The sequence below is a fragment of the Pelobates fuscus genome, chromosome 13 (assembly GCF_036172605.1).
Source record: "Pelobates fuscus isolate aPelFus1 chromosome 13, aPelFus1.pri, whole genome shotgun sequence".
NCBI classification, from domain to species: Eukaryota; Metazoa; Chordata; class Amphibia; order Anura; family Pelobatidae; genus Pelobates; species Pelobates fuscus.
Window position 1 is genome coordinate 19,350,217 of NC_086329.1, and position 26,185 is coordinate 19,376,401.

General features: G+C 42.1%; 1 protein-coding gene across 7 annotated transcripts in view; it reads left to right on the plus strand.

The window, feature by feature from the left end:
* Positions 1–26,185, plus strand: part of NPAS3 (neuronal PAS domain protein 3) — a 366,208-nt gene that overhangs the window by 220,382 nt on the left and 119,641 nt on the right. For 6 of the 7 annotated variants that reach the window (XM_063439892.1, XM_063439895.1, XM_063439894.1 and 3 more), the window contains one exon: positions 14,137–14,219. In XM_063439892.1, coding sequence (XP_063295962.1) covers positions 14,137–14,219 — 83 coding nt within the window. The remainder of the gene's footprint in view (positions 1–14,136; positions 14,220–26,185) is intronic. The other variant, XM_063439893.1, reaches the window with a different exon arrangement.

Consider the following 26,185-nt stretch of genomic DNA (forward strand, 5'->3'; position numbering starts at 1 on the left):
TGACTTAGGCTAACAACCTGAGGAAGTTGACTTAGACCGAGTGGGACATACTAGATAGGCACCTCAAGATGAAACAGGCTCTCTGTTACAACGCCTAAATATACTGTCTGACCATTATAAGCCAACAGCACCCAGCAAACAAACCATGATTAATCCCTGACTTCACGCGACAGAACCTATCACTTATAATCCCACCAAACCAGAACTGCCTGACATAACTGGCTACCAAACCAATGACACGGTTTGACACGGCTGTGATATTCGGACCTAAATTACAATAACATATTGAGACCGACATACACCGAGACGTACTCAGATAAACCATGTGCTGTAGCTTCATATTATTTTCTGTTATATTATCAAGTAATGTGCTATATCGTGTAATTGCATAGCTGCATATCACTCTTGATACACATATTTGCCTTTACTGATGTATGTAAAAACTATGCAAATAAACCTTGAATTACAAAAAAAAAAAAAATAAAAAAAAAAATCATTATAATTAGAGACCACTGAATGATTGGTAATTAGTGGAAATCACTTGTGGGGGAAGGCATTTGAGTAATGTTTGTGCCCTCAGTCCTTTCATTATATCTCCATTCCTTAAGAATGATGGCAGGGGGCTTAGGTAGATACCTTCAATGTCATTGGTTAAAGAGACACTATGGTCACCAGACGGCCACCAGAGATGCTTCCAGGGTCAGTGCTGCACAACGTGCATGCTTTGCATGAATACACTGAACATTATGGTATGGTAAAGCAGTGGATTGGCTAAGATCATCAATTCTGATAATCTCACCCAAGCGGGTGGAACATGCGCGAAGCCAGCACCAGCAAACCCATGCAGCGCTGGAATAGAAGAATACATTATTGCCTTTTTAAGGGGGATACACATTTGTATTCCTGACCCTACAGTGTTCCTTTAATGTTTACTCCCATACTGCTCTGTCTTTACATAGAAATCCTTCCTATAAGTATCATTGGCATACAAAATCTATATTTAATACATCAACCAACAACAACATAGATATTTAGATATCTTGGATACAAACTGAAATGTAAAAGCAAATGTATAAATAATATCTGGGTTTTATTCATATGCATATAGATAAATTATCTTTGTGTCTCCATAGCTGCTCGTATATATCGACATGCCAGCCTGTTTAAAAAGCATTTAACATTTATTGGAACACACAAAAGAAACCTTGACTTCTGCCCTAATGCTCTGTAATTAATTTTTTTTTTCTTTTTTGTCGAAATGGTATTTATGATAGTCTGCATGTTCAGGCTTTATCTAATGCATAATGTTCATTCCCGGCCTCTAATTGCATTTAAATTAAAATTGTCCTAGCAGGGAGATGAATTGCGCGCGGCGCGGTGGAATCATTCAGCTGGGCCAGACTAGGATACAGAGCCATTTGGAGCTTAGGTTGAGGGAGCGTTGAAGTTCATTAATTTTTATTACTCAGGTAGTTGGAGTAAAGCAGGTTATTTTCTGTGAAATTTATATTTATGTTTGTGTCACTGGCTGAGATGTGATCAGAGGCTCGGAGGGAGAAGACGTTTTTACGCCAACTATTCTCTTCCCATGGCTGCTCCTACGGGATATGCGGCATCTGGACCTGTGACTTTTGTACTGTTTCTCATTACAGTGAGTGTCTTTCATTGGGGCTCTTTCATTGACATTAGAAGGAAATCTTTCTCACTGAAAGCTTGATGACTGTCTATACCCTTTTAGCTCAATCCTAGCCATAGCTGTGTTGCCTTACAGTTAACCCTCGGTGTTATCAATTTCTGAGGGATAAGGTTGGTTTGTAGGCCTTTGCAGGTAACTGTGTATTCTGAACAGTCAATGTGTGTCTTGTAGCTATCTGGAATATAAGTCACACATATCCAGTGCTAACCGCACATGTTAACCCTTATGGCCTCATTGTATCACAGCCTGTGGAATGTGACTTGGTATCTTCGTGTCCAATACAAAATGTAAGCTTGTGCATAAGTTACTGTGGAACAATTGATGACACTGGATGCTTGGAACTTTGAGTGAAACCAGGGCATTCTGTATTCCACGAATTTCTTGCAATAGCAAATAGTTTGGGTTCAGAAGTATCTCAACTCTCCCTTCCAATCTTAAAGCTGAAACCTGATTGTTTACCATCGTCAAGGGTCCAGGAAGCCCAATGACTGAATATAGGGCAGCTTCATCTTGGCTTTTGATAGATTTGTGTCCTTTATTTCTCAAAAGTTACAAATGGTGCAGGACGGTATCATTTGAGACCTTGTTGCACCTCCGGTTTTCTTTTGTGGACTGCTGTTGCTCATCACCATTAGTGAAGTGTGCATCCTTGACGGTTCCCCTCTTCCCCAATGTATCCCCTTCTCCCAGCTTCATATCTCCCAGTGTGGGATGTGTGACCAAAAGATTGTTCCATCTGAGGAGTGAGAGTTGGAAGATAAATCTTGAACTTCTTCTGGCCCTTCGCTTAGCTTGATTCAGTCAATCTATCTATCTATCTACTTTTACCTTACTTGCCTTAGAGGTAAAAGAGAGAAAACTACAAAGAGGTACAAGTGCCTATGACAGTTGTGTGGGCATCTCTGTGGGTAATAGTGTGGTATTCAGGGTACTTACTAATGGAAAACACCATACATTTATGAGTCTCCAGAGTTTAAAATTTTGTAGCCAAGCCCATACCCTTGTTTCATTTGTGAATATAATATTTTATTTTAACATGCATTGTAAGGGTAATCTTGGCCCCTCAAAGACCGGTCAATTGCATATTCATTATTGGACTTGCAGGTCCAGCATTGGATTGAAAGTATGGTCTCGAGGGATGATACCTTTGCTTAACCTAAAAGTTTAGTTTTCCAAAAACTTCACAAGAATACTAGAACATGTTTCTGTGGACTTAAAGGGCAGTGGGTACCTCATTGCTAAACGGGGTTATATACCACATGAGATATTCAGCAACCCTGTTACAGCTGTAATAGGTTCTGGAGTTTGGTTTTGCTCCGTTCTTCATTGAAAGTGACTCAGTCCCTGGGAGTAAGGTGTCCTTTATAGGCAGAACACTGTGACTAATTGGAATGCAGTCTCACTCATTAAACTCAGCTCACTTTGACATGTTGGGAAACCTATATTCTACACAGGTATGTAAAGCTGTCTGTCATTACAAGTGAGAGACCCAAATAACCATGGCAAATGGAGGATCGTATAATAATGATACTAAAGAATGACATGAAAAGGTGGAGGGAAAAATGAGAGAGAACAAAAGGCATTGCATAGAGAAAAGACAAAGCATTGTGACAGGGAGATCACAGAAACGTAACTGTAAACAGACACAAAACAGCGGGTATTGAAGGCAGGGATGCAGGTTAGTGACAATATATACAGAATATGTCAGCTGAGAGGATATGCACTGATACTGGGGGGAAATAGTGTATACACAGACAGACAGACAGCAATAGGATGCATGATTAATGGGGAGAGCGGGGATCAAGGAAGGTGTAGGAGTATATCTAGAGTACGAACAGGAGAAACATACATAAAGCAGAGTACAATTTCACAACTGGCAGACTGGTCATTGACCATTCTAACAGTGACAGAACCCCGTTACAGAAACCATTAACAAACCCTGCATAGAACCGTAACCAGAAGACATGTAACAGTAACAAATACTGCATAGCAGCATGCAGGGAAGGTATAGTAAAGTGACATAGTGATTGTCAATGACCAAAGTAGCAGTCACAATGGACACACAGTGACAGACCGAGCATAGCTAAAGCCACAATGGACACACAGTGACAGACTGAGCATAACAACAGCCACAATGGACAGATAGTGACAGACCGAACATAGCAACAGCCACAATGTACACACCATAACGGACAGAGCATACCAACAGCCACAATGGACACACTGTGACAGACCAAACATAGTAATAGCCACAATGGACACACTGTGACAGACCGAGCATAGCTACAGCAACAATGGACACACAGTGACAGACTGAGCATAACAACAGTCACAATGGAAACACAGTGACAGACTGAACATAACAGTCACAATGGACACACAGTGACAGACTGAGCATAACAACAGTCACAATGGAAACACAGTGACAGACCGAACATAGCAACAGCGGTAATGGACACACCATAACGGACAGAGCAAACCAACAGCCACACTGGACACACAGTGACAGACCAAACATAGCAATAACCACAATTGACACCCAGTAACAGACAGAGCATAACAGCTACAATAGACACACAGTGACAGACCGAGCATAACAGCCACAATGGAAAGACAGTGACAGACCGAACATAGCAACAGCCACAATGTACATACCATAATGGACAGAGCATACCAATAGCCACAATGGACAGACAGTGACAAACCAAACATAGCAATAGCCACAATGGGCACAGTGTGACAGACCAAACATATTATCAGCCACAATGGACACACAGTGACAGACCAAACATAGCAACAGCCACAATGTACATTCCATAACGGACAGAGCATACCAATAGCCACAATGGACAGACAGTGACAAACCAAACATAGCAATAGCCACAATGGGCACAGTGTGACAGACCAAACATATTATCAGCCACAATGGACACACAGTGACAGACCAAACATAGCAACTACCACAATGGATACACAGTGACAGACCAATCATAGCAGCAACTGCAATAGGCACACAGTAACAGACCAAGCATAGCAATAGCACAATGTACACACCATGACAAACTGAGAATAGAGACACAGTGACAGACTGAGAATAGCAACAGCTACAATGGAAACACCGTAAAAGACAGAGAATTGCAAACAGCCACAATCTATACACAGTGACAGTCACACGGTCTAAGTTTATGTTTCAACAGTCATAGTTAACTCACAGCAGAGACAAAACTGTATCAGTGGTTGCAAATATGTCCTAGTAAATTTCAGCAATAAATGTTATAAAGAAGATATTGGGCTACAGTGAAATGAGAAGGAACACATGTAGAGAATACATACGCAAGTGTGAATGTCAGCAGTAGACATTGCAAAACTGTCAGCCAGATGACTCAAAGCAGAATTGGTAGAAAGGATATGTCATAGAAAAGAGTGCTGAATGCAATATGATCGAAAGTACACAGAATGCAAGTGACAGAGGGCCGACAGGGCAATGACAACCAGGAGAGGGAGCACAAGCAACAATAACGAGGAATGTATCAGAAAATTCACATGGACAAAGAGTGATGTGACAGAATGAACACTAAACACAGTGACAGACAGAAAGGACGGGCCATTCTGACACAGCAGTCCCAGAGCACAGAAGCAGACAAGAGGACAAGCACAAGATGAAAGGGGGGCAGCAATGTGGAAGACAGGGCATAGTACAGCAACACATTGGAAGGTATATTTTGACAGACAGGAGATACAGCGGACATTGACAGGCATAGAACGCAACACAGGAGCAGGAAAGAGTACAACACACAGTGGTATATCACAGAGCATGACAGATCACAGGGCATCCTGCCACAGAAACATGAAGTTGGTAAAACCATAAAGTGCCAGGTCAGAGTGACAAAAGGAAGTCACAAATAAGTGATTGTCCAGTTGTTCAGTGTACTGCTATGGTGGATTTAGCAAACCCAATGGACCTAGGCCTGTCTGAGAAGTCCCCTGTGTGCAAGCGAATCAGTGTGCCATTCTCCAGTGCAGGTTACTCTGTAATTACACTCAGGCAGTGCTCGTATTCCCACAGCGCTGATATTTTTCTGCCTGGATGAGTTATCGTCTTGTTCGGCAGGATGGAACACCAGCCGCAGGTTGTTGGATTCCCCTCGTCCCCCCCCCTCGTGTAATACATGCTCACCCCTCCCTCTCCACCCTCGCACTGTCTGCAGCTACACACAAGCAGTGTCCGCAGAACAGGCAGCTCCACTGGATCCAGTGTACAAGATGTCTTATGAGCACTTGCGCATACGTAAATGATTGACAATCCGATTAACCCTTGACTCCCATAGTGGCCGATAGTTAAAATTCCAATAAATCATTATGCAATGACTTCCCTGCTTTGCCTGGTAAGCTATAATCCCACCAACGCCGAATAATAAATCCAGGTGTAGGGTTCACTCACTCAGTGAGTGTCTATCCATTTAAAATGCAGAATGCGTTGTGATCTGTTGAATTTTATGGATCTGTCAGTAGCCATATCAGACACATTTGTGAGTTGTTTTGCCATTTTTAATTTGAAAGAAAGCCCCACTAGCTATGCATCACTATATTTATTGTACTATTTTCCCCTTTGTGTGCTCACCTGGGTTTTATCAGCTATAAGCAAGTGTTAACATACACTGTATTATGCTAGAGGTTTATGGGATATGCACCATATGCACGAGGGGAATCCAACAACCTGCGGCTGGTGTTCCATCCTGCCGAACAAGGCGATAACTCATTCAGGCAGAAAAATAGCAATGGGATAACTAGGATTAGCTAAAAAATGTGCACTTTGATCCCTGCATATGCTTTAGAGCAGAAGTGCCCGTAGCGTAGAGCCACAGTTGTCACAGAACTACAAGTCCCATCATCCTCTACTACAGAGTTCTGCTTTAGCCGGGGATCTACCTTTTGGGCACCCTTGGTTTAGAATGTCCATTTAATAAATGTATAAATATACAACTTTATCCAATTGGAGTGGAATAACAATATCTGTATAGCAAGTCTGTTATCTTCAGCATAGAGTTTACAAGACATGGCATTGTCTCATCGTCCCCTATTTCAGTGTGTGGGCACCGATCAGGTCTGCGGACACTCTCACATGACAGGTGAAGGGGGCAATCAGATACGGGCTCATTCTCTCCTGAAGCCAGAGATGGCGTGGACTGCCGCTCGGATACATAGAGAGCCAGTCCAAAGCTTCAGGGTACGCTTCAGAGACTTTGAAAGGAGGGGAGGGGCAAGGTGCTGCTGTCTGCTCACTCAACTGGATTTGAGCTGCACCGTCCTCATAATATTCAGGTGTCAGAAATGTTTCCACTGGAGGCCTTTATCACTTTATATTCTACCCAGGGCATGCACCGAATCCTGGGCAGCCAGTCCTCCAACCACTCTCAATACACTCTGTGCTAGTCTCTGCTATAGAAAGCCAAGCCTATCAATTGTAACCAGAGTCTTTGCTTCTCTAACTGTACATGTAATTATCAGAATGTTAAGTAGTGTGATTTAGCATATTGTTTTATGTAGGGACTTATTTGCATTCCATTCTGCGTTTGTAACTGTTGTATTCAGTGTCTAAATGTCGGTTCTTTTTTTAATCTTTGATTTACAAAGTGTTACTATAACCGCTATATATACAGAGAAATGAATAAGTGTGAGACATGACGCTGCTTTTTATACCTCTTAGTAGTTTACTATTCACTTTGATTATTTTTATTTTATTTTTTAATGATTTTCCCTTAATTCAAGCTTTTTATGTTTTTGGCTTACTTTGCTGTGCACCAAAACAATAGTAATTTAAGTGAATTAATTGGTTACATCCCTTCTTCATTTCATATGATATGACCATTTGTGCTACTTGATTTTGCCATGTTAGCGAGATTTTTCTTTACCCAACCCCCTAAAAAGATATTGCTATATTACAACAAACGAAGATAATACTACATTACAACAAATTCTACCTGACAGCGTTCTCTTTGAAGGGTCACATACCATGCAGAAGCTTAAAAGGGCACTTTAGACACCATAACAACTTAAACTAAATTAAAGGTAAGGGCACTGGGGTAGATGGGGTAGTAGGGGCACTGGGGTAGTAGGGGCACTGGGGTAGATGGGGGTAGTGGGGGCACTGGGGTAGATGGGGGTAGTAGGGGCACTGGGGTAGATGTGGTTGTAAGAGCACTGTGGTAGTAGGGGCACTGGGGCAGATGGAGAGCATGAACTCCTTGCTTACCCCACACTTACCAGTTCGGGCTGAAAATTCATAATATCGGCCAGACCGGTAATCGATCAATCCCTATTAAGAATACCATTAAATTGTTTAGTTAAACAATGTCACTCTCGCCTAGGGCGCACCACAACTCAGCGGTTCATTATCTATATGACGAAAACGAGCAGCACAAAAACGTCACCTTCAGCTTCCCCGTCTTATATTATTACCTGTGATAGTATTTCTATTCTGACCTAACTCACTATGTCTAATATGTCTCATGTAGTTAATCGCCTAGTTTAAGCTACAGCCTTAGACATATCTAGCTAGCCTGAACTAATTATACGATTGTGCCGTTCTTCCATGCCATGATCTGGTTTCCCTGTTTCACTTATTAGCTTGTACCTGCTGTCGTGGCAACACAAGCATGTTTGTAACTTTGAGCACTGCAAAAATTATAAATTAAATAAAAAAAGTTATTAATATATAGCAACATGATTTAATCGCGATGGTGCACAGCGGTTCCTTCTGATTAATTCATGTGGAGTTCTTGTTGATGTCTAACTAGACTGAAAACATGTCCTGGTCTAGATAGGGTCATAATGCAGGAAGCAGAGCACACTGTTGGTTGTGTTCCCTGCTTTAATATAGTCACTAAATGTCTTTAAATTAACTATTCTTGTAATTTGGCTTCAATAATCCCACCTAGAATTGCACTATAGCAGAAATCATTATTTCGGTGAGTTCTTTATACAAAAAACACATTATCTATCCACCACCTTTGTCAATCTGAGTGTTCAGAATATTCACACAAAAAACACAAATGTGCAGAACTTGCTTTTTTTTTTTTTTTTTTTTTAACTATTCTGACAGCAAAAGGGTTAAATTGGCCACATATATTTTGAATGACAACATCACATTGCCTTTCTGAATTCCTTTCCTTGTCTCTAAGATACTTGACTACCGTGTACTGTTCGGATAGAACTAGTTGCTTAGTTACTTAGAGTCTCAAATATCCTTCCCATTCATAGGGAGATGTTTCACGTGGAGGAAGTCTGGGGGGGGGGGTTGGCGAGGGGTGTGGCTGGATGGGGAATAGCAAGAAGAGAATTGCCACCCTCCCAGAGACCGAGAGAAAAGCACAGGGTCTATGGGAACCCAAGCTGGGGCGGGTAGAATAGCCGCAGTCCCACGGTTATTACCCCCTGCAAGGACAAGAGCATCCTTTGATGGGAAGATCACATGCAAAAAAAGTTTGTTTGTTGCTGACAGAGGGCTGGCCATGAAATACCGAGATGAGATGACACTGGGAAGGATCATTTGCAATCACGTATTGTGCCCTTAAAGATGAGAAAACGAGCATGGAAAACATTAAGAATGGAGTCTTAATTAAATCAACATTCTATAGTTTGCATAAAAATGTAGATACTCTGTACAAACCTGCTTAATGCAATTTTATCATAAGAAAATTATTTTAATGGTTTCCAGGCTACCTGTTCCCTGGATAATAAGAACTGGAGCTTATATAGCCCCCAGTAGTGCGTTTAGAGACACTAAGCTTGCCACAGACAGTGATATGTTGCTCATCAGTTAAGTGAGATCACAAAGTAGAATGCACTAAGACTAAGACATCCAAAGCAATGTTTTTTTTTACTACGCTGCCTTGGCATATGTAATTTGTAGCCTCTTGGCATAGAGCCAGTGCAGTGCCTCATAATTCCGAGGAATGGTTTGTAAAAGTCTGAAGCGTAGTTTCACACCCAAGGTCTGCCGCATAAAGTTCTAATGCTGAAATTACATCAACCCCACACTCGCATGACCTTCATCATCGTCTTCTAAATGACTTCAAATTTATTTTGGCAAGTCTACTTCTGCATGTATCGTACCCAAACTTCCTAACCCAACACTAGCCAAGCAAACATAACCCAAGTAACACCAAGGTAATGACACCCAGAATTATAATATGTATAAGATTTAGTGTTTGCATAACCTAAAAATATACTTAGAAATATGCGAGCATCCTATAATGTTACATGTTAAACGTAAAGGTTTGATTACTCTGCTTTAATTGAGCTCTCATAATGAGCTCACCTTAACTTAACAGTGATTTTTTTTTTGGTATTGAAATATAGAATAGGGTGCATTCTGTCTCTTCTTTGAAAGATTAAAAATAGCTTTGATTTACCTGTCTTGCTATCTGTCAGGATTCTGTACAGGACATCCCTCGGCTCATGGGAAACTTGCCAAAAGAGATCAGGCAGAGTCTTTCCCCAAACTTTTAGGTACTTAAGTGCTCTGTATCAGCGCAAGAAAAGCCCCATGAATTCCTTTACAATGATAAATCTTGATATTTTTTTACATTTATGTTCACATGGAGGGTTTATCTTCTACTTTTGGCTGTTTCATATTTTGTGCATATAAATTGCAGAATCCCACGTTTTCTATATTATTTGAAAAGCAAGTAAAGATCTCATACTTTATTATAACAGATCGGAAAATCAGGAGAAAGAACGAGCCAGGCAGTTGTTATCTACTGTCAAATTCGATGTCTCAAACAAACAGACACACTCACTCAGACAGAGATATACACACAAGCTCATAGACTCCGTCAACATGCTTGAGGGCATGCAATTTACATCTGAATGGTTCTCATTTGCATATAATGCATCCCATCTGCATACATCAAATCTCATCTGCATTTGAAATGGCTGCCTGTGGCCTAGCGGTGGCTGTAGCTGGGACTCGGGGACCAAGGTCGCAGTGACAAGAGTAGAGGGCAGTCCAGAAGGGAGGTGTATATGGAGAATGCGGTGAGGGTGATCCATTAGGAAGACACTGGTAGCATTTCACACTCTGCAATTAATCCTATTAAACCCTTTCCCTTTATAATAACCCTAAATCTTTAAGTGACCCTGACTAATTGATCCTTAACTCCTTAATTCTCCCAGCAAATGCTTAGCAATTTGTTTTAGGCATATCCCCATGCCTGTCGGCTTCTCCTGCAGTTAAAAGGTTACACCAAAATAACACTGCTTTGGGATAGTTACTGCTTGATTTGGGATTTTTTTTCTTTTCTATTTCATAGATTTTCAAGAAAAGCCCAACATAGTATGTTTTAATGTGTAATAAAACCAGAATTTTGTTCTATTGCTTTAATATAGAACACCCCAATATGTTCAATATAGGTCTGCCAAAGCAACACAAAACTGCCAGTCACATGTTAAGATAATCCTTTATTCTAATGTTTTGCACAACAACAAATAAGATTTAAAAAAATGGTTGAAATTTATTTATTTTCTGTAGTTTTCTTGAGAAAAGGCCAAAAAAATAAAACAATTTAATGGATTAATTCTAATTTCAGTATCTCAGAACGTGCAGGTTATCTACACCTCGTTAATCAGGAATTGCCACTGTGGCACTAAGGTGTCATTTTGAATTTAGAGTAATATGGAGTAAGCTGTCCGTCTTGTTCATCCCAGGGCCCATAGCTCCTTTCATCATCTGCAGTAAAGCACTTATCCCAAAAGTGAAGAATTAGTCTGCCACAGGCTGAGTGACCACAGCTCCACTTCAGGGGACAGTCCTGATTGAAGCTTTAAAATGATTCCTCACCTCCAAAATAGAATTGTCAAACAAATGCACTCTATTAATTTAACCGTAGTTTGCAACAGAATTAATTAAAGTATGTCATTCAAGAAATGTTTTACATTCAAATTGGAGATGCATACATACACATATATATATATATATATATATATATATATATAAAAATCCAAAAGGTGGCAGCACTCACGGAATTAAAAGTTCTAATCTTTATTTGTTCATGTTAAAAAATCAACGTTTCAGTCCTCAGTATGGGACTTTCTTCAGGATCAATACCCATGTATATACAATACAATATATATATATATATATGTATGTATAAGTACAATTTTATTCAAACAATACAGTGTTTATTTTTACCCATTGATCTTTTATGAAATAAATAAAGAATATATTTGTAGAAGCCTAAAAATGTCAGGTGCCTTGGGTATATTTACTAATATAAAACATATAAAACATATTGATATATGAAGCCAAGAAGGTTGCTTTCACCTAAACTTGCATATATTATATATATTATAAGGGTGCTTAGTCACGCCTACCTGCATGTGACTTGTATAGCCTTCATAAACAAAGACTTCCTTTATAGCATAATCTGTAAAATTAAGAATGTCTTATCTCCTGCTCTGTTAATAGTCTTCTAGACCTTGCAGAAGCCTCCTGCGTGTAATTAACCCCTTAAGGACACATGATGGAAATATTAAGTCATGATTCTTTTTTATTTCTGAAACTGTATCCTTAAGGGGTTAAAGTAAATTTTACAGAGCAGGAGATAAAAAAAAACGTCTAAATTAAGTTAACATCTGATTGAAAAAACATGTGTTACAAAAAATAATGTATGCGGGCTGTCAGTCAAAGCCAGGGGAGGTGTGACTAGGACTGCATAAACAGAAACAAAGGGATTTAACTCTTAAATGGCAGAGAATTGAGCAGTGAGACTGCCGGTGCATGATCCATACACCAAAACTGCCTTATAAAACTAAAGCCGTTTTGATGCCTATAGTATCCCTTTAAGAACATCATTTGTAATTCCTTGTAAACATCAGCTACTTCATGAAGGTTATGATACATAGTAACTATGTCACAGAACACTGAGTCTTTGAATGGAAGTTATTTCTAAGCATCACTGCAGATTGCCTCCTTATTTTCCAACCACGTCAGTTAAAAATCCCTCCAACTTGTGTATGGACAGGAATTCATGCCCCCCCCCCCCCCCCCCATCCCTTAGAACTTAACTGTGTATATACTGATAGCAGCCACAGTCCAAATAATGTGTTCATTTAACATACACCGATTCTATACCTTCTATGAGGTCTGATTTATAACTTTTCCAATTCCAGGAGCTCTGCTCCAGGTTCTATTTTTGGCGATTTCCCTGTGACTGGGTTTCTACCATTGCTTTGGACCATGTTAGTCTTTATAATTGACTTTTGGTGATATGTAAAACTAATGTGAGCTGAGTATTCGGTTTGTCTCTCTCCTACTCTTGGCTGCCCACAGACAAGTAGCCATGCTTGACATATAAACATATAGTGTCATTCTTTCACAAAGCTAAGACTATGGCACAGGCAGGTATGAGTGTGGGTACCCATTGGCACTTTGCACCCCAGATCATAGTTGTAGGTGTCAAAGCTAAATAACTGGATCTCAAGTGGTGCTTCTTATCCTGCAGTATTCTTACCATGCCAATCTATTTTTTTCTTTTCATGCTGTCCTCCATTTTTGCTGACATCAGTGTGTTCTGCCTCCAGTTCTCTCATTTACACTTTATTCAACAATAGGTGATTTAGGAAATAGCAAAGTTGGAATTGTAGGTTCCTGTTTGACTTTTCAACCTCAGGTTTCAAATTTTCATTTTAAAAGAATTAACAGTTTAGTGAAAAATAATAATAAAACTCATATCGTGTTTTTATTTTCTCAATATTGGTCGAAGTAACTTTTCCTATACTGGTTCCTACCCAAAAAACAAACAAACAAAAAATAATACAGCTAAATCTTCCATCCAGTCCAGCGCCAAGGCCAAGGGTACGGATGTTAGTAAAGGTAGTTGATGGGGAGAACATGGACAGCTTAGAGGGTGTGTCGAGCCACCACTGACTGTCTGACGCTTAATTCACGTTTTAGCACTTTGTCTTGATTTTACCACTTCTTTAACAAGAGTTCTGTGATGGATAGTGACACCCAAATGACACAGCAGGAGAGGGAGTTACACCTATTTCAGCAGAGGAGTTAAATTCTGTTTAAGCAGCACTCCAGGCACCATGACCACTTCGTCAGTGAACTGAGCATAGTGCTTGGAATAACCCTTTTAAGGAATACATTGAATGGCACTATATATATATAGTATGTGCATGTATTATTTATTGTGTGTATAGTATAATGGCCTTGTCATTTTATTTAATTTTTTTGTGTGTGTGTGTGTGATTTCTCTTGGTCTATGGAATGCTGAGGCTGCAGCAAGACAAATTATGTAAATAATCTAGATTGGTGGGTGTAGTTCTAGCGTAACAAGTTATCGAGCAATTAGAACAAAATGTGTAGGAAGAGAATGACCTTGGTATTAGTCTGTGGTTTTGGGCACACATTGCTGACACAGTTTTCTTTTTAGTTATAGGGTCCCAAAGGAGGAGAAGTCCCAGCTCTTTGGCAATTGACGTCTTTGAATCTCATCTCGGGAGCCACATTCTGCAGGTAAGGAGATTTATTTACATTGTCCTATAGCACTGTTTCATTTTCTAAGCAGTCAATATAATTTGTTATCGTGTTAATCTCAGGGTTGGGGAGGTGGTGTTCAGCTCTGTACATTTCTCTTGGCCAGTATAAACTTCCCAAATGGAATGTCCAAGGGCACGTTGATTTCTCCTATTCAGTATGCGTTTCATATATATATATAGCCTTAAAACTTGTGTGGTTGGCAGTAAAATTGGGAAACTTTGTATCTGCTATGCAATATTGTATTTCCTGGTCTGTAAGAGATTTACTATGGAAAATACATCCTCAATTTGAGAATTTTGAGTACTATTTGTCACAAAGTGCACAGATTAAGGCCAAACTCATCTACCCAGTTTTTTTTATTTTTGTAAATGTAATATTATATATATTAAGGACACATACAAAAAAGAGGCAATTGCCATCAAGGGTATAGTCATAGTTACATAGTAATAATCTAGGTTGAAAAACGACTAAAGTCCATTGAATACATCTTTTAAAAAACATTTGTATGTGGTTAATCCAAAAGCCAATTATGCTACAAAAGGGGGGGAAAAATCCTTCTTACTTCATAATTTCAATTATATTTACCCTTGGCTAACAACCCACATGCATATTAACCATATAGCCTTGAATATTATGTATTTAAAAAAAAAATATTCATGCCTTTCAAAAAAAAAAAAAAAAAATCTGAAAAAAGTTATGAGACAACTTTTCCCGTAAAGAACCCTTTCCTCTCCTGTAAGTAAAATGGGTCTGTCCTCTTGTCTGTTGTATATTCCTGCTAATTAACAGGTTAGCACATAGCGGTTTGGACTGTACTATATATATATTCATATAGTACTCTTATATACTCTCGTTAATATATTATAGACCTCTGACTTGTCCAGCTGTAGAATCTCAGAATTACAGGTTCAATTCCACACAAGGGTCAACTAAGCCTTTCATCTTTCTGAGGTCAATTAAATGAGTCTGAGTGTTCTGTGATGCACTTTAATGCTTATCATGAAATTAATGGACCCATTTTTTAAAAGTATAATCGGGAGTCAAACTGTTTACAGTTTGTTTTCAGTTGCAAAGTGTTGTTTTTCCAATTTAAGAATTGAATAGAAAGAAAAGAAAACAGCACAAAAGTAAAAAAATGTCCACACACAAATCCAATATTGGATGCACGTGATCCTCCTTTTCAGTCTCCTTGTCTAGATGTACTGTCAGCAATTCCTAGTGCACCCCTTTAGAAATCCAATGAGAGTGTCCTATTATGGTATAAGGGTAAGGTATTTTGCCGAATAGGGTAAAATTTGCTGAATGCTTACATTTTTTTCCTAGGCTTGCAAAATTCAGATTTTATCCTCTATTGAGACACATCTTTAGTTAAGGGATCCCCTACATCAGCCTCGTATGCCTGTTTGGAATAGATTACCATGTTCCAGCTAAGATTCACAAATTTTGCACTTTACAAATAGAGGTGGCCAATCTCTTGTCCCCGAGTGTGAGACGTCTTCAACTCTGTCACAGGAGTCTTAATATGGCTGCCAATATGAAGATGGTAGTAGTGTGGATAAATGGGGGAAAACTCTGTCTATAGATGACTTTCTTGGTTCACTCAACATGATTTCTGTTGCTTTGTGGATGCAGTTGTGATCCTAGTCGTGAGCCGGAATCCGTGTGTCCTTTAACCAGATATGAGATTCAGATGTTGTTAGCTGCTAAACCTAATTGGTTAAGAGTGGGAGCAAGGCCTGGATCCAGGCAGGACAAGCACTAGCTGATGACCACAGGTGGAACTACACTTATACCATTGTTTATCCCCAGATGGCAAGCTTTTCTGGGTTTTGCTTTTCTGCACATCCTTCACTCACAAGGAAGTTTCAGGAGACAACTGAAACACTTGAATTGGCACAAGCCAGTGATTCTACGACACCTTGAGTTTGCGCATAAGACTCAGCTTTTCCTAAAGACTAATTCTGGTGGCTGGACTGCTTGGGCTGTAACAGCCCAGAAGCAACATTGTTTATTTGTCCATCAAGAAAACTGACCAGAGTTATTCAACCTTAGAAATACTTGGCAAAATCAAGATTTCTTTTTGAGCATTGTGTATGTTTTACATTAATACCCAAAGACCATTTGTTTACATTTTCTTAAGGCATCCCTAAAATAATAGCTGAAGGAGGTCAGCCAACTTCCAATAATAAAGTCATAACCCCCTTTATTATAAATGTAGTGTGTAGTGCTTGTTCCAGATCTATCAGAACTCTGAGTAGGACCAGTTGTAATGTTTAGTCTCTGTCATGGGCAATGTCAGTGAGATGATACCATTGGTTTGTACACTTGATTAGATGTTCAGATATCAACATTACCTGTTTGATTACTGGCAGATCAAACTCAACCTTTCATTCTTACAAAGCTAATAATATCAAGACATAATTGAAACTTGAAAGAAAAAATAAATCTTTCAATCTATCTCATGTGGTAAAACATACTTTCCTTTAAAAAAATGTTATTTTATTTACTGTATCCATTTTTCAATGAAACAGAACCCGTCATTCAAGTATAACTAGGGATACAAAATGCATAGGTTTTGAGAGTGCGTATACATGAAATATGTTAACAACCACAAGGATGGTGCACATATACATTAACGTGATATGATTGTAACTCCGATATCAATGATAATTCCGAAATGCGCGTAGGTCTGCTCGTGAGTACCGATATGGCCAGGAAAGTGCCTCCACTAGATACAGGGAGGGAGTCTCCTGATCAAAAAGGTACACCATGCATACCCCATAAATCACTTCTTTGCAGGTAGTAATTAAGCATAAACATTGAGATTAGTAACTAAATTAAAATGGATAAGGAAGGAAGAATCCCACTGCAAGACTGTTATTTGGGCTTTCGGAGAGGTGTACAGGGCCTTATTTATCCCAACAATCAATGAGTCAATAGGCTAAACAAGGATGGCCAGAGCACCCTATCAAATGCCCTCTCTGCATCCAGAGATAGGACCATCAAAGGTGTTCCCGAGCCTGATGCCCACAACACTAAATCCACGACTCCTCGCGTGTTTTAAAATAATTCTCTGTCTCTTGGTCTAGATGGATCAAGATTTGAAGCGGAGGGTTTAACCGGGCAGCATGGATATCTGCATGTAGTTTAGCGTTGGTGTTGATGAGCGAAACTTCTGTTGGGTCCTTACCTTCCTTGGGTATGGATACTATGTTGGCTAACGTGGTTTCTGCCGTGAATAGTTGGCCTCCTCTGATTTTAAATTTAAGTTGTGAGTTGGGGGCCACAACGTTTCTTGGTTTTATGCTATCATCTGGGCCTGGGGCTATTGAAACATTAAGTAAATGCTATGGCTGGCAGGACTTGATCTAATTGAATTTCGGAACCGAACAGCGTAGTAACATAGTCGGGAAGGGCAGGAAGGTGTGATGTTTCAAAGAAGGATTGTAAGTCCGATATATGAGACAGGTTGTCCTCTTGTAAACTTACTAGAATAATAGTCCGTGAATGTCTCTAAGATTCTTTGTTGTGAATTTGTCACTGCTCCACTGGTTGTTTTAATCGTTGATTACAGGGTTTTGCAGTCAAGGTTTAAGCCCCCTAGCAAATAAGGAGTACTTTTTTTTTTTTTTTTACTTTTTTCCCCATATAATAGGCATTTTGTCTCTGTCATATTTTTAGCTAAATTGTTTAACAAAAGCTCCTTTATCAAGCTTTGCACTCCCTTTAACTGTGTAAGGGTCTGTTGGTCCGAGTCCATTGTTGTGTTTGTTTATTATTTTCCTCAAGGTTGCCTGCAACTCTGATTGTTTACATGATTTTTGTTGTTTTTATATGAGACCACTTTCATGAAGTGACCTTGTATCACTGCCTTATGAGTTGAGCACACTGTGGATGTCTCAATTTCAGAAGAGACATTCAGAGGTGTTTTAAAAATGGCAATGTCAGCGTCGTCAGACCAGGCTATTGAGTTGATCTCCTTTGTCTCTGAAGAGTGGCCTATACATATATATATATATATATAATATATATATATATACACCCTGTGGACTCTGTCAATAAGCTGAAGCCAGTGGGCGGAGGACCTCAAGACCCAAGTCCTACAGGTCCATGAGCTCTCAAGACCCAAGTCCTACAGGTCCATGAGCTCCCCTCTCTGGCCTTTAATGGGCAAGTTGTTGCAGCGTGTCCTATTTGCTAGGTCCTTATAGACCTCCTCCAACTCCAGAAATTGGGTTTGCATGGTCGAGAAGCAGTCCACCACCACCTAGTTATGGACTTCCACTAGATTTTCCGCTTTGCTCTCCAACTCAGCAGCGCATTGGCCCACTGTACAGATGTAATTTTTTTTGTATTTCCGTGGACCCTTGAGAGATCTCCTGTGCCATGTATGACTTTAGTTCTCCCATTTGTTGCAGTATGTGTTCTGTATCCTCAGATACACAGATTGGACCTTCTGTATCCGACTTCCAGAGACAGCGGGGGAAGTTCCTCGTCTTGGCTCGATGTCTGAGGCCTATGTGCAGATGCAAAACATGTGTCAGCGAATGAATGCTTTTTCCTTATTTTTTTAGGGCATTTGGGTGTCCATGATGGTGTACACTCATGACCCTGTGGATAAAAGAATGGGTAGCAGTTGGCTAGATTCGGCGAGCATTGCAAGGTGCCCAGTGCAGCTACGGTTTTAAGCTGCCATGCGGCTCAACATCCAAGCCAGGCCCACCACTTACGATTATCTTTAAATAAAATATCTGGCAAAGTAGAGCATGATGGATTACTTGAGACCTCATATGTTGGACCAGAATGCCAAGTTGTGAGGGAAATAGGGTTATGCTGTGGGGAAGAGTGTTGGGGCATTCATTCATCTTCTGTACGATACCTAATAATTAACACAGCTATCCTGAGGTCACGCAATTTTAGAAGTTGACAGATCCAGTGAAAGTATTTCTAATACCGTGTTTTCAGTATGTTCAGGAATAGATTGATTTGTTAAACGCTGCTATTAGTTAATCGATTAATGGAAAACTTGAAGCAAAATACAAGGAACATTTAGACATATAGTTTTTACTCCATTTTTGTCTGTACATTCAGTAATGTTAAATGTTTAACAGTCAAGGACGCTTTAATGTGAACAGAGGATAATCATTGCAAATGGTCTTATAAAATAGCATTAATTCCTTCTGCAAAGAAAAACTATAAATAAGCAGGAAGGGTGTTGCTCCAGCAAAGGGTTAACTCCGCGCTGCTCTTTCGCTGACACCTCTGATCAATGTGTAGATGAATGGATGGCTGCAGCCGCAGCACTGACATTTAAACCAGGCATCTGCCTGTGATTGATAAAGTCCCGCAGGCGGCCATGTGCTGTGCGAGGGCAGGGAGGGGATACGCGTGCGATGGAATGTCCTTGCACCCTGTCTGGGCAGCCTGCATCTGTTTAAGTCCTCATTGACTTTATCCAATTAAACAATAGTGGGATTCCACACGTTTGGAGTCCCTCACTATCACCGTTTATGTGATGCTTTGTATGGGGCACTGGCTTAGTCCCAGAATTAGTTTCAATCTAGTGCTCGCAGTAACTTCCAGCTACTTGATCTGTACAATTCTAGTGAACATTTCCTGGGTCTATTTATACTTAAAGGACCCCTTATTGTGTCAGTTTTGGCTGGATTATAACTTGCCCTCCCTTTGAAGAAAACAGACTATGACTATTTTTTGGTAATTTCTCATCAAAGGTGTAACGGATCACCTGGCACCCCGACTTGGTACCTCCGTTAATGGATGCTCCTAGCGCTTCCTGAGGACTCCAAGCACTCTGGCAGACACCATAATCACCGAATCCGAGAAGCGTATAAATCCTCTCAAGCCTCTGAATGCTGTAGACCATTGAATAGGAACCATACGAATCGTCTTGTACTCCTAGCAGTCAACTGGAACAGCATACATTAAATCCTTCCCCCAATAATGAGACGACACATCACTTTGAGGGTAAAACAGGAACTCTGGACTGGCTCATCCAGCCTGGCTTTTATTACAATAATCCACATACAGGCCACACCCAGGGGGAGGCATAAAATAACCAATCACATACATGGTTCAGCCCACACATCTCCTCCCCTCAGATAACATTAAACCCAATTATCCGGTACACTTTTCCAGCCAAGTTCTGGATGTACCCCAAAAACAGGGGGTACACCTTTAAATCCAGCATCGCTGGATAGCCCTTATTCAGGGGGACAACATATCCAAAATTCAAGTCATTCGGATGAACAGTTCGGGAGATATGAGGTTCCAAAGATTTGACCGACCGCATGGGTAAAGTATCCGAAAACAGTTCCATGCATTTTGGCCCTGCGGTCGGTCACAAACAAGGGAATGAAAACAGGCGAATTGCCTGTGTTATAGAGCCTGGAGAGGGTTTGAATGAATTCCCTTGTTTGTGGGGTTCTTTCTACCGAACGGCGGGTCATTCGGTAGTTTCTATACGAATTTCTGGAAGTATGGAGGTCTCAGCGGTGTTTGCCTAGTCAAGTGTCCGATTTTAGTTCCAGACACTCGACGGCAAAACACCGCTGTTCGGTAGTTTAAGATGGCCGCCGCCACGTGTTTGTTTCCCGAATGGCGGCCACCCAGAGGACAAAGAATACATTACACTGATTGCCAATTACCCGTTTGCAACATTGTTGCAAACTGTAATTGGAGGCACACTTAGTCCTGGGTGGTCTGGTTGTTCGGTAGTTTCACTCAATATAATGAATGGAGTGATTCTACCGAACAATCAGGTGAATGCTGCATACATATCCCAGGTTAAACTCAACACATAAATACATATGTAATATTAAAGGCAGTATACTGGAATATGCTCCACAGTCTTAAAGGGACAGTAGTCCCAAAAGTCCCAATATATCCATTGCTGATTTTAAAGGGCCAGTAGCAGCAATATAAAGTACAATATGCCCCAAATAACCCAGGGGCCATAGTCAGCAGGTAGGAGGCTAGCAAACAGGCTTCTCCAGGGCCCAGTGGCGAGGTTGGTTTCGCCACATTTCTCCCCTTTTCCAAACAGACTAACAGGGTACCTGACCTCTTGCCGGTCAGTGCCCTTGTTAGTCCAGCAGCCCACCCACAAAACAGAAACAGCAGTACAGCCCACCCACATAAAATGGTTACTACACCTGAGTAAGGGAAAAACTTGTCCAGGTCCAGGTGCCTCACCACGGCTATGTGGGGGACTGGTAGGCTGTTTTGGTGGGTTGCTGAGTGGGCAGAGACCAGCGGTACTCTGCCCTGGTGCCAGCACTACCCCGGGAGTAGTCGGGTTGAAGCTTAGTTGTTGGAGACCGACTGTCTCCCCTTTAAATACACCGCTCTGCTCCTGGAGACCGACTGTCTCCCCTTGAGTTACACAGCTCTGCTGCTGGAGACCGACTGTCTCCCCTTGAGTTACACAGCTCTGCTGCTGGAGACCGACTGTCTCCCCTTTAGTTACACAGCTCTGCTGCTGGAGACTGACTGTCTCCCCTTTGGCTAAACAGCCCTGTCCTGGGGGGGCAGGACCGACCGTCCCTACCCCCTGTGCTGGAAGTGCAGAGACCACTGTCCCATTTGCACAGGTGTGGGGCTTACAGTCTCCCCCTGGTACATTAAGCTGCCGCTGGGGAGAGGTGGTAACCCGCTCCTCTCCCATTAGAACACTCTGCCGCTGGGGAATGGAGACTGGGCTCTCTATTCCCTGTACATTAATGATCCGCCGCTGGGGAGAGGTGGTAACAAACTCCTCTCCCTTACACACTTTCAGCCGCTGGGGAGCAGGGCTGACCCTCTGTACTCCCTGTAGGCAGGGCGCAGAGACCACGGTCCCATCTGCGCTGGTGAGGGGCTTACTGTCTCCCCTTGGTGAGCTGCGCTGCCGCTGGGGAGAGGGAATAACAAACTCCTCTCCCTTACACACCTTCAGCCACTGGGGAGAGGGGATAACAGGCTCCTCTCCCTGCACCGTAGACTGCCGCTGGGGAGCAAGAACGGCACCTTCAGCTCCCTGTAACGCACACTGCCGCTGGGGATCTGGGCCGACTGCCCAGCATCCCTGTAGGGCCGGTAGAGAGACCGCAGTCCCATCTCCACCTGCCATCTGTGGGTCTTCCCAGGACCAATCCGTGAGGCCCCTCAACATTTGTGAGTAAGGGCCACCTGCTTCCCCACCTGGCAACTCTGGCTGCTGCTGGGGATCTGGGCCGGCTGCCCAGCATCCCGGTGGGCCAGGTGGAGAGACCTTGGTCCCATCTCTACCTGCCTGTTGTGGTTCCTCACAGGACCAGTCTATGAGGACCCCCACTTCGGGTTCCTCCCGCCGCCTCAGGGAAAGACGGCTAACCTCCTCGGATGCAGCCTCTACTCGGCTGCTGTAACGCTCCTGCTGCTGAGCATACTTCCTCTCTTTCGCCAACCGGAATTCTCGGTCCAGCCTTGTGTTTCGCTCGGCCATGACCTGGTTCCAGATCACCCGGCGTGTCTCCATGGGTATATCATCCCCATACTCGGCCACTCGCTGCCTCACCTCGGCCAGCCAATCATCTCCAGAGCCAGAACCTTCCATACTAGTCTGCTCCCAGGGGCGCTGCACGACTGCTAGCGTTGCCCTCAATTTGTAAATCCAAACGTACTGTGTCTCCGAGCTGCTTTACCTCGCACTAGGACGCCATCCCACCGCTGCCACCAATGTAACGGATCACCTGGCACCCCGACTTGGTACCTCCGTTAATGGATGCTCCTAGCGCTTCCTGAGGACTCCAAGCACTCTGGCAGACACCATAATCACCGAATCCGAGAAGCGTATAAATCCTCTCAAGCCTCTGAATGCTGTAGACCATTGAATAGGAACCATACGAATCGTCTTGTACTCCTAGCAGTCAACTGGAACAGCATACATTAAATCCTTCCCCCAATAATGAGACGACACATCACTTTGAGGGTAAAACAGGAACTCTGGACTGGCTCATCCAGCCTGGCTTTTATTACAATAATCCACATACAGGCCACACCCAGGGGGAGGCATAAAATAACCAATCACATACATGGTTCAGCCCACACATCTCCTCCCCTCAGATAACATTAAACCCAATTATCCGGTACACTTTTCCAGCCAAGTTCTGGATGTACCCCAAAAACAGGGGGTACACCTTTAAATCCAGCATCGCTGGATAGCCCTTATTCAGGGGGACAACATATCCAAAATTCAAGTCATTCGGATGAACAGTTCGGGAGATATGAGGTTCCAAAGATTTGACCGACCGCATGGGTAAAGTATCCGAAAACAGTTCCATGCATTTTGGCCCTGCGGTCGGTCACAAACAAGGGAATGAAAACAGGCGAATTGCCTGTGTTATAGAGCCTGGAGAGGGTTTGAATGAATTCCCTTGTTTGTGGGGTTCTTTCTACCGAACGGCGGGTCATTCGGTAGTTTCTATACGAATTTCTGGAAGTATGGAGGTCTCAGCGGTGTTTGCCTAGTCAAGTGTCCGATTTTAGTTCCAGACACTCGACGGCAAAACACCGCTGTTCGGTAGTTTAAGATGGCCGCCGCCACGTGTTTGTTTCCCGAATGGCGGCCACCCAGAGGACAAAGAATACATTACACTGATTGCCAATTACCCGTTTGCAACATTGTTGCAAACTGTAATTGGAGGCACACTTAGTCCTGGGTGGTCTGGTTGTTCGGTAGTTTCACTCAATATAATGAATGGAGTGATTCTACCGAACAATCAGGTGAATGCTGCATACATATCCCAGGTTAAACTCAACACATAAATACATATGTAATATTAAAGGCAGTATACTGGAATATGCTCCACAGTCTTAAAGGGACAGTAGTCCCAAAAGTCCCAATATATCCATTGCTGATTTTAAAGGGCCAGTAGCAGCAATATAAAGTACAATATGCCCCAAATAACCCAGGGGCCATAGTCAGCAGGTAGGAGGCTAGCAAACAGGCTTCTCCAGGGCCCAGTGGCGAGGTTGGTTTCGCCACAAAAGGTTTGTGTCGGAATACACTGGTTAGAGCCCTATGTAGTGGCTATGGTGCTAGTAGGCTATAGGCAATGGCCATTTTGTTTGGTGTCACACAGTTTGAGAAAAACGTGGTGGACTGGTAAGTGGCAGTTCCCTCGTATACCAGGATGATACTCTGCAATCAGGAGTGTCTCATTTTCGTAAATATGGGTTCTGACTGTATTCCATGATCACCATTCCAGCAGTGCATTATGGGAAAGGCAATTCCATTCATCACAAGGCTGATTAGAACACATGATAGGGAGAAAATTGACACTAAATATTCCAGACTGCTATAGTCCACTCAAGGCAATGAATAGGCTCCGGGAGCTCAGCACCATGCAGAGTGTGTATGGTGCTTTTAGACCAACCCGTGTAACTAAAACTTTATTCCACCTAAAATGTGACTGTCAGTATGTGTTTCGTGTCCATACAGGATCCCAACTCCCATCATTAACAGGAAAGTATTCTTAGCTAATATGGGAAATAGGTCTTAGAACTCCAGTTAAAAAGCCAATATATATATCACACAGTATATATAGAAGCTAATACAGGGTCAGCCTAAGGGGGTGCGATCACACAGGACGCACACAGAGTTCGGGTACCACTGCGTTGCTAGCAAATAGCCAGTATCAGAGTCTAGGGGACTCCACAAACATTTTGCGAGCAGGTTGGGGACCGTCTACCTCCAGCCACCCACAGGAGTTGCTGTAACGTTATGAAGTGGTTAGGGTTGCGTCTTCATTCTCAGCCTTAGAACAATGGCAGCAATATAGACAAACTGAATATTTGTCATTCCACCAAGTTCCCACCCCCTCCACTGACTGAACTGTTGCCAGTCACACGCAGTGTTAAGGCAGAAAAGAAAGTCACAGTCATACCTTAACTGTGGGGGTAGCTAGAGATAAAGATGGAGGTAGGGGGACACCTCAGAGGGTTTACACAAATGTAAGTGAATTGAAAGGTTCATGATGCCTTAGTTAGCCTTTTAGGGTGGCAGGATATCATGGTACTTGCACTTTCACCACTGCTTACCTTACATTGCCAACACGGGCATACACACATACAGACACTGCACTCACGCAAAGGATACCAACATACAGACACTGCACTCACGCAAAGGATACCAACATACAGACACTGCACTCACGCAAAGGATACCAACATACAGACACTGCACTCACGCAAAGGATACCAACATACAGACACTGCACTAACGCAAAGGATACCAACATACAGACACTGCACTAACACAAAGGATACCAACATACAGACATTGCACTCACGCAAAGGATACCAACATACAGACATTGCACTCACGCAAAGGATACCAACATACAGACACTGCACTCACGCAAAGGATACCAACATACAGACACTGCACTCACGCAAAGGATACCAACATACAGACACTGCACTCACGCAAAGGATACCAACATACAGACACTGCACTCACGCAAAGGATACCAACATACAGACACTGCACTCACGCAAAGGATACCAACATACAGACACTGCACTCACGCAAAGGATACCAACATACAGACACTGCACTAACGCAAAGGATACCAACATACAGACATTGCACTCACGCAAAGGATACCAACATACAGACATTGCACTCACGCAAAGGATACCAACATACAGACACTGCACTCACGCAAAGGATACCAACATACAGACACTGCACTCACGCAAAGGATACCAACATACAGACACTGCACTCACACAAAGGATACCAACATACAGACACTGCACTCACGCAAATGATACCAACATACAGACACTGCACTCACGCAAAGGATACCAACATACAGACACTGCACTCACGCAAAGGATACCAACATACAGACACTGCACTCACGCAAAGGATACCAACATACAGACACTGCACTCAC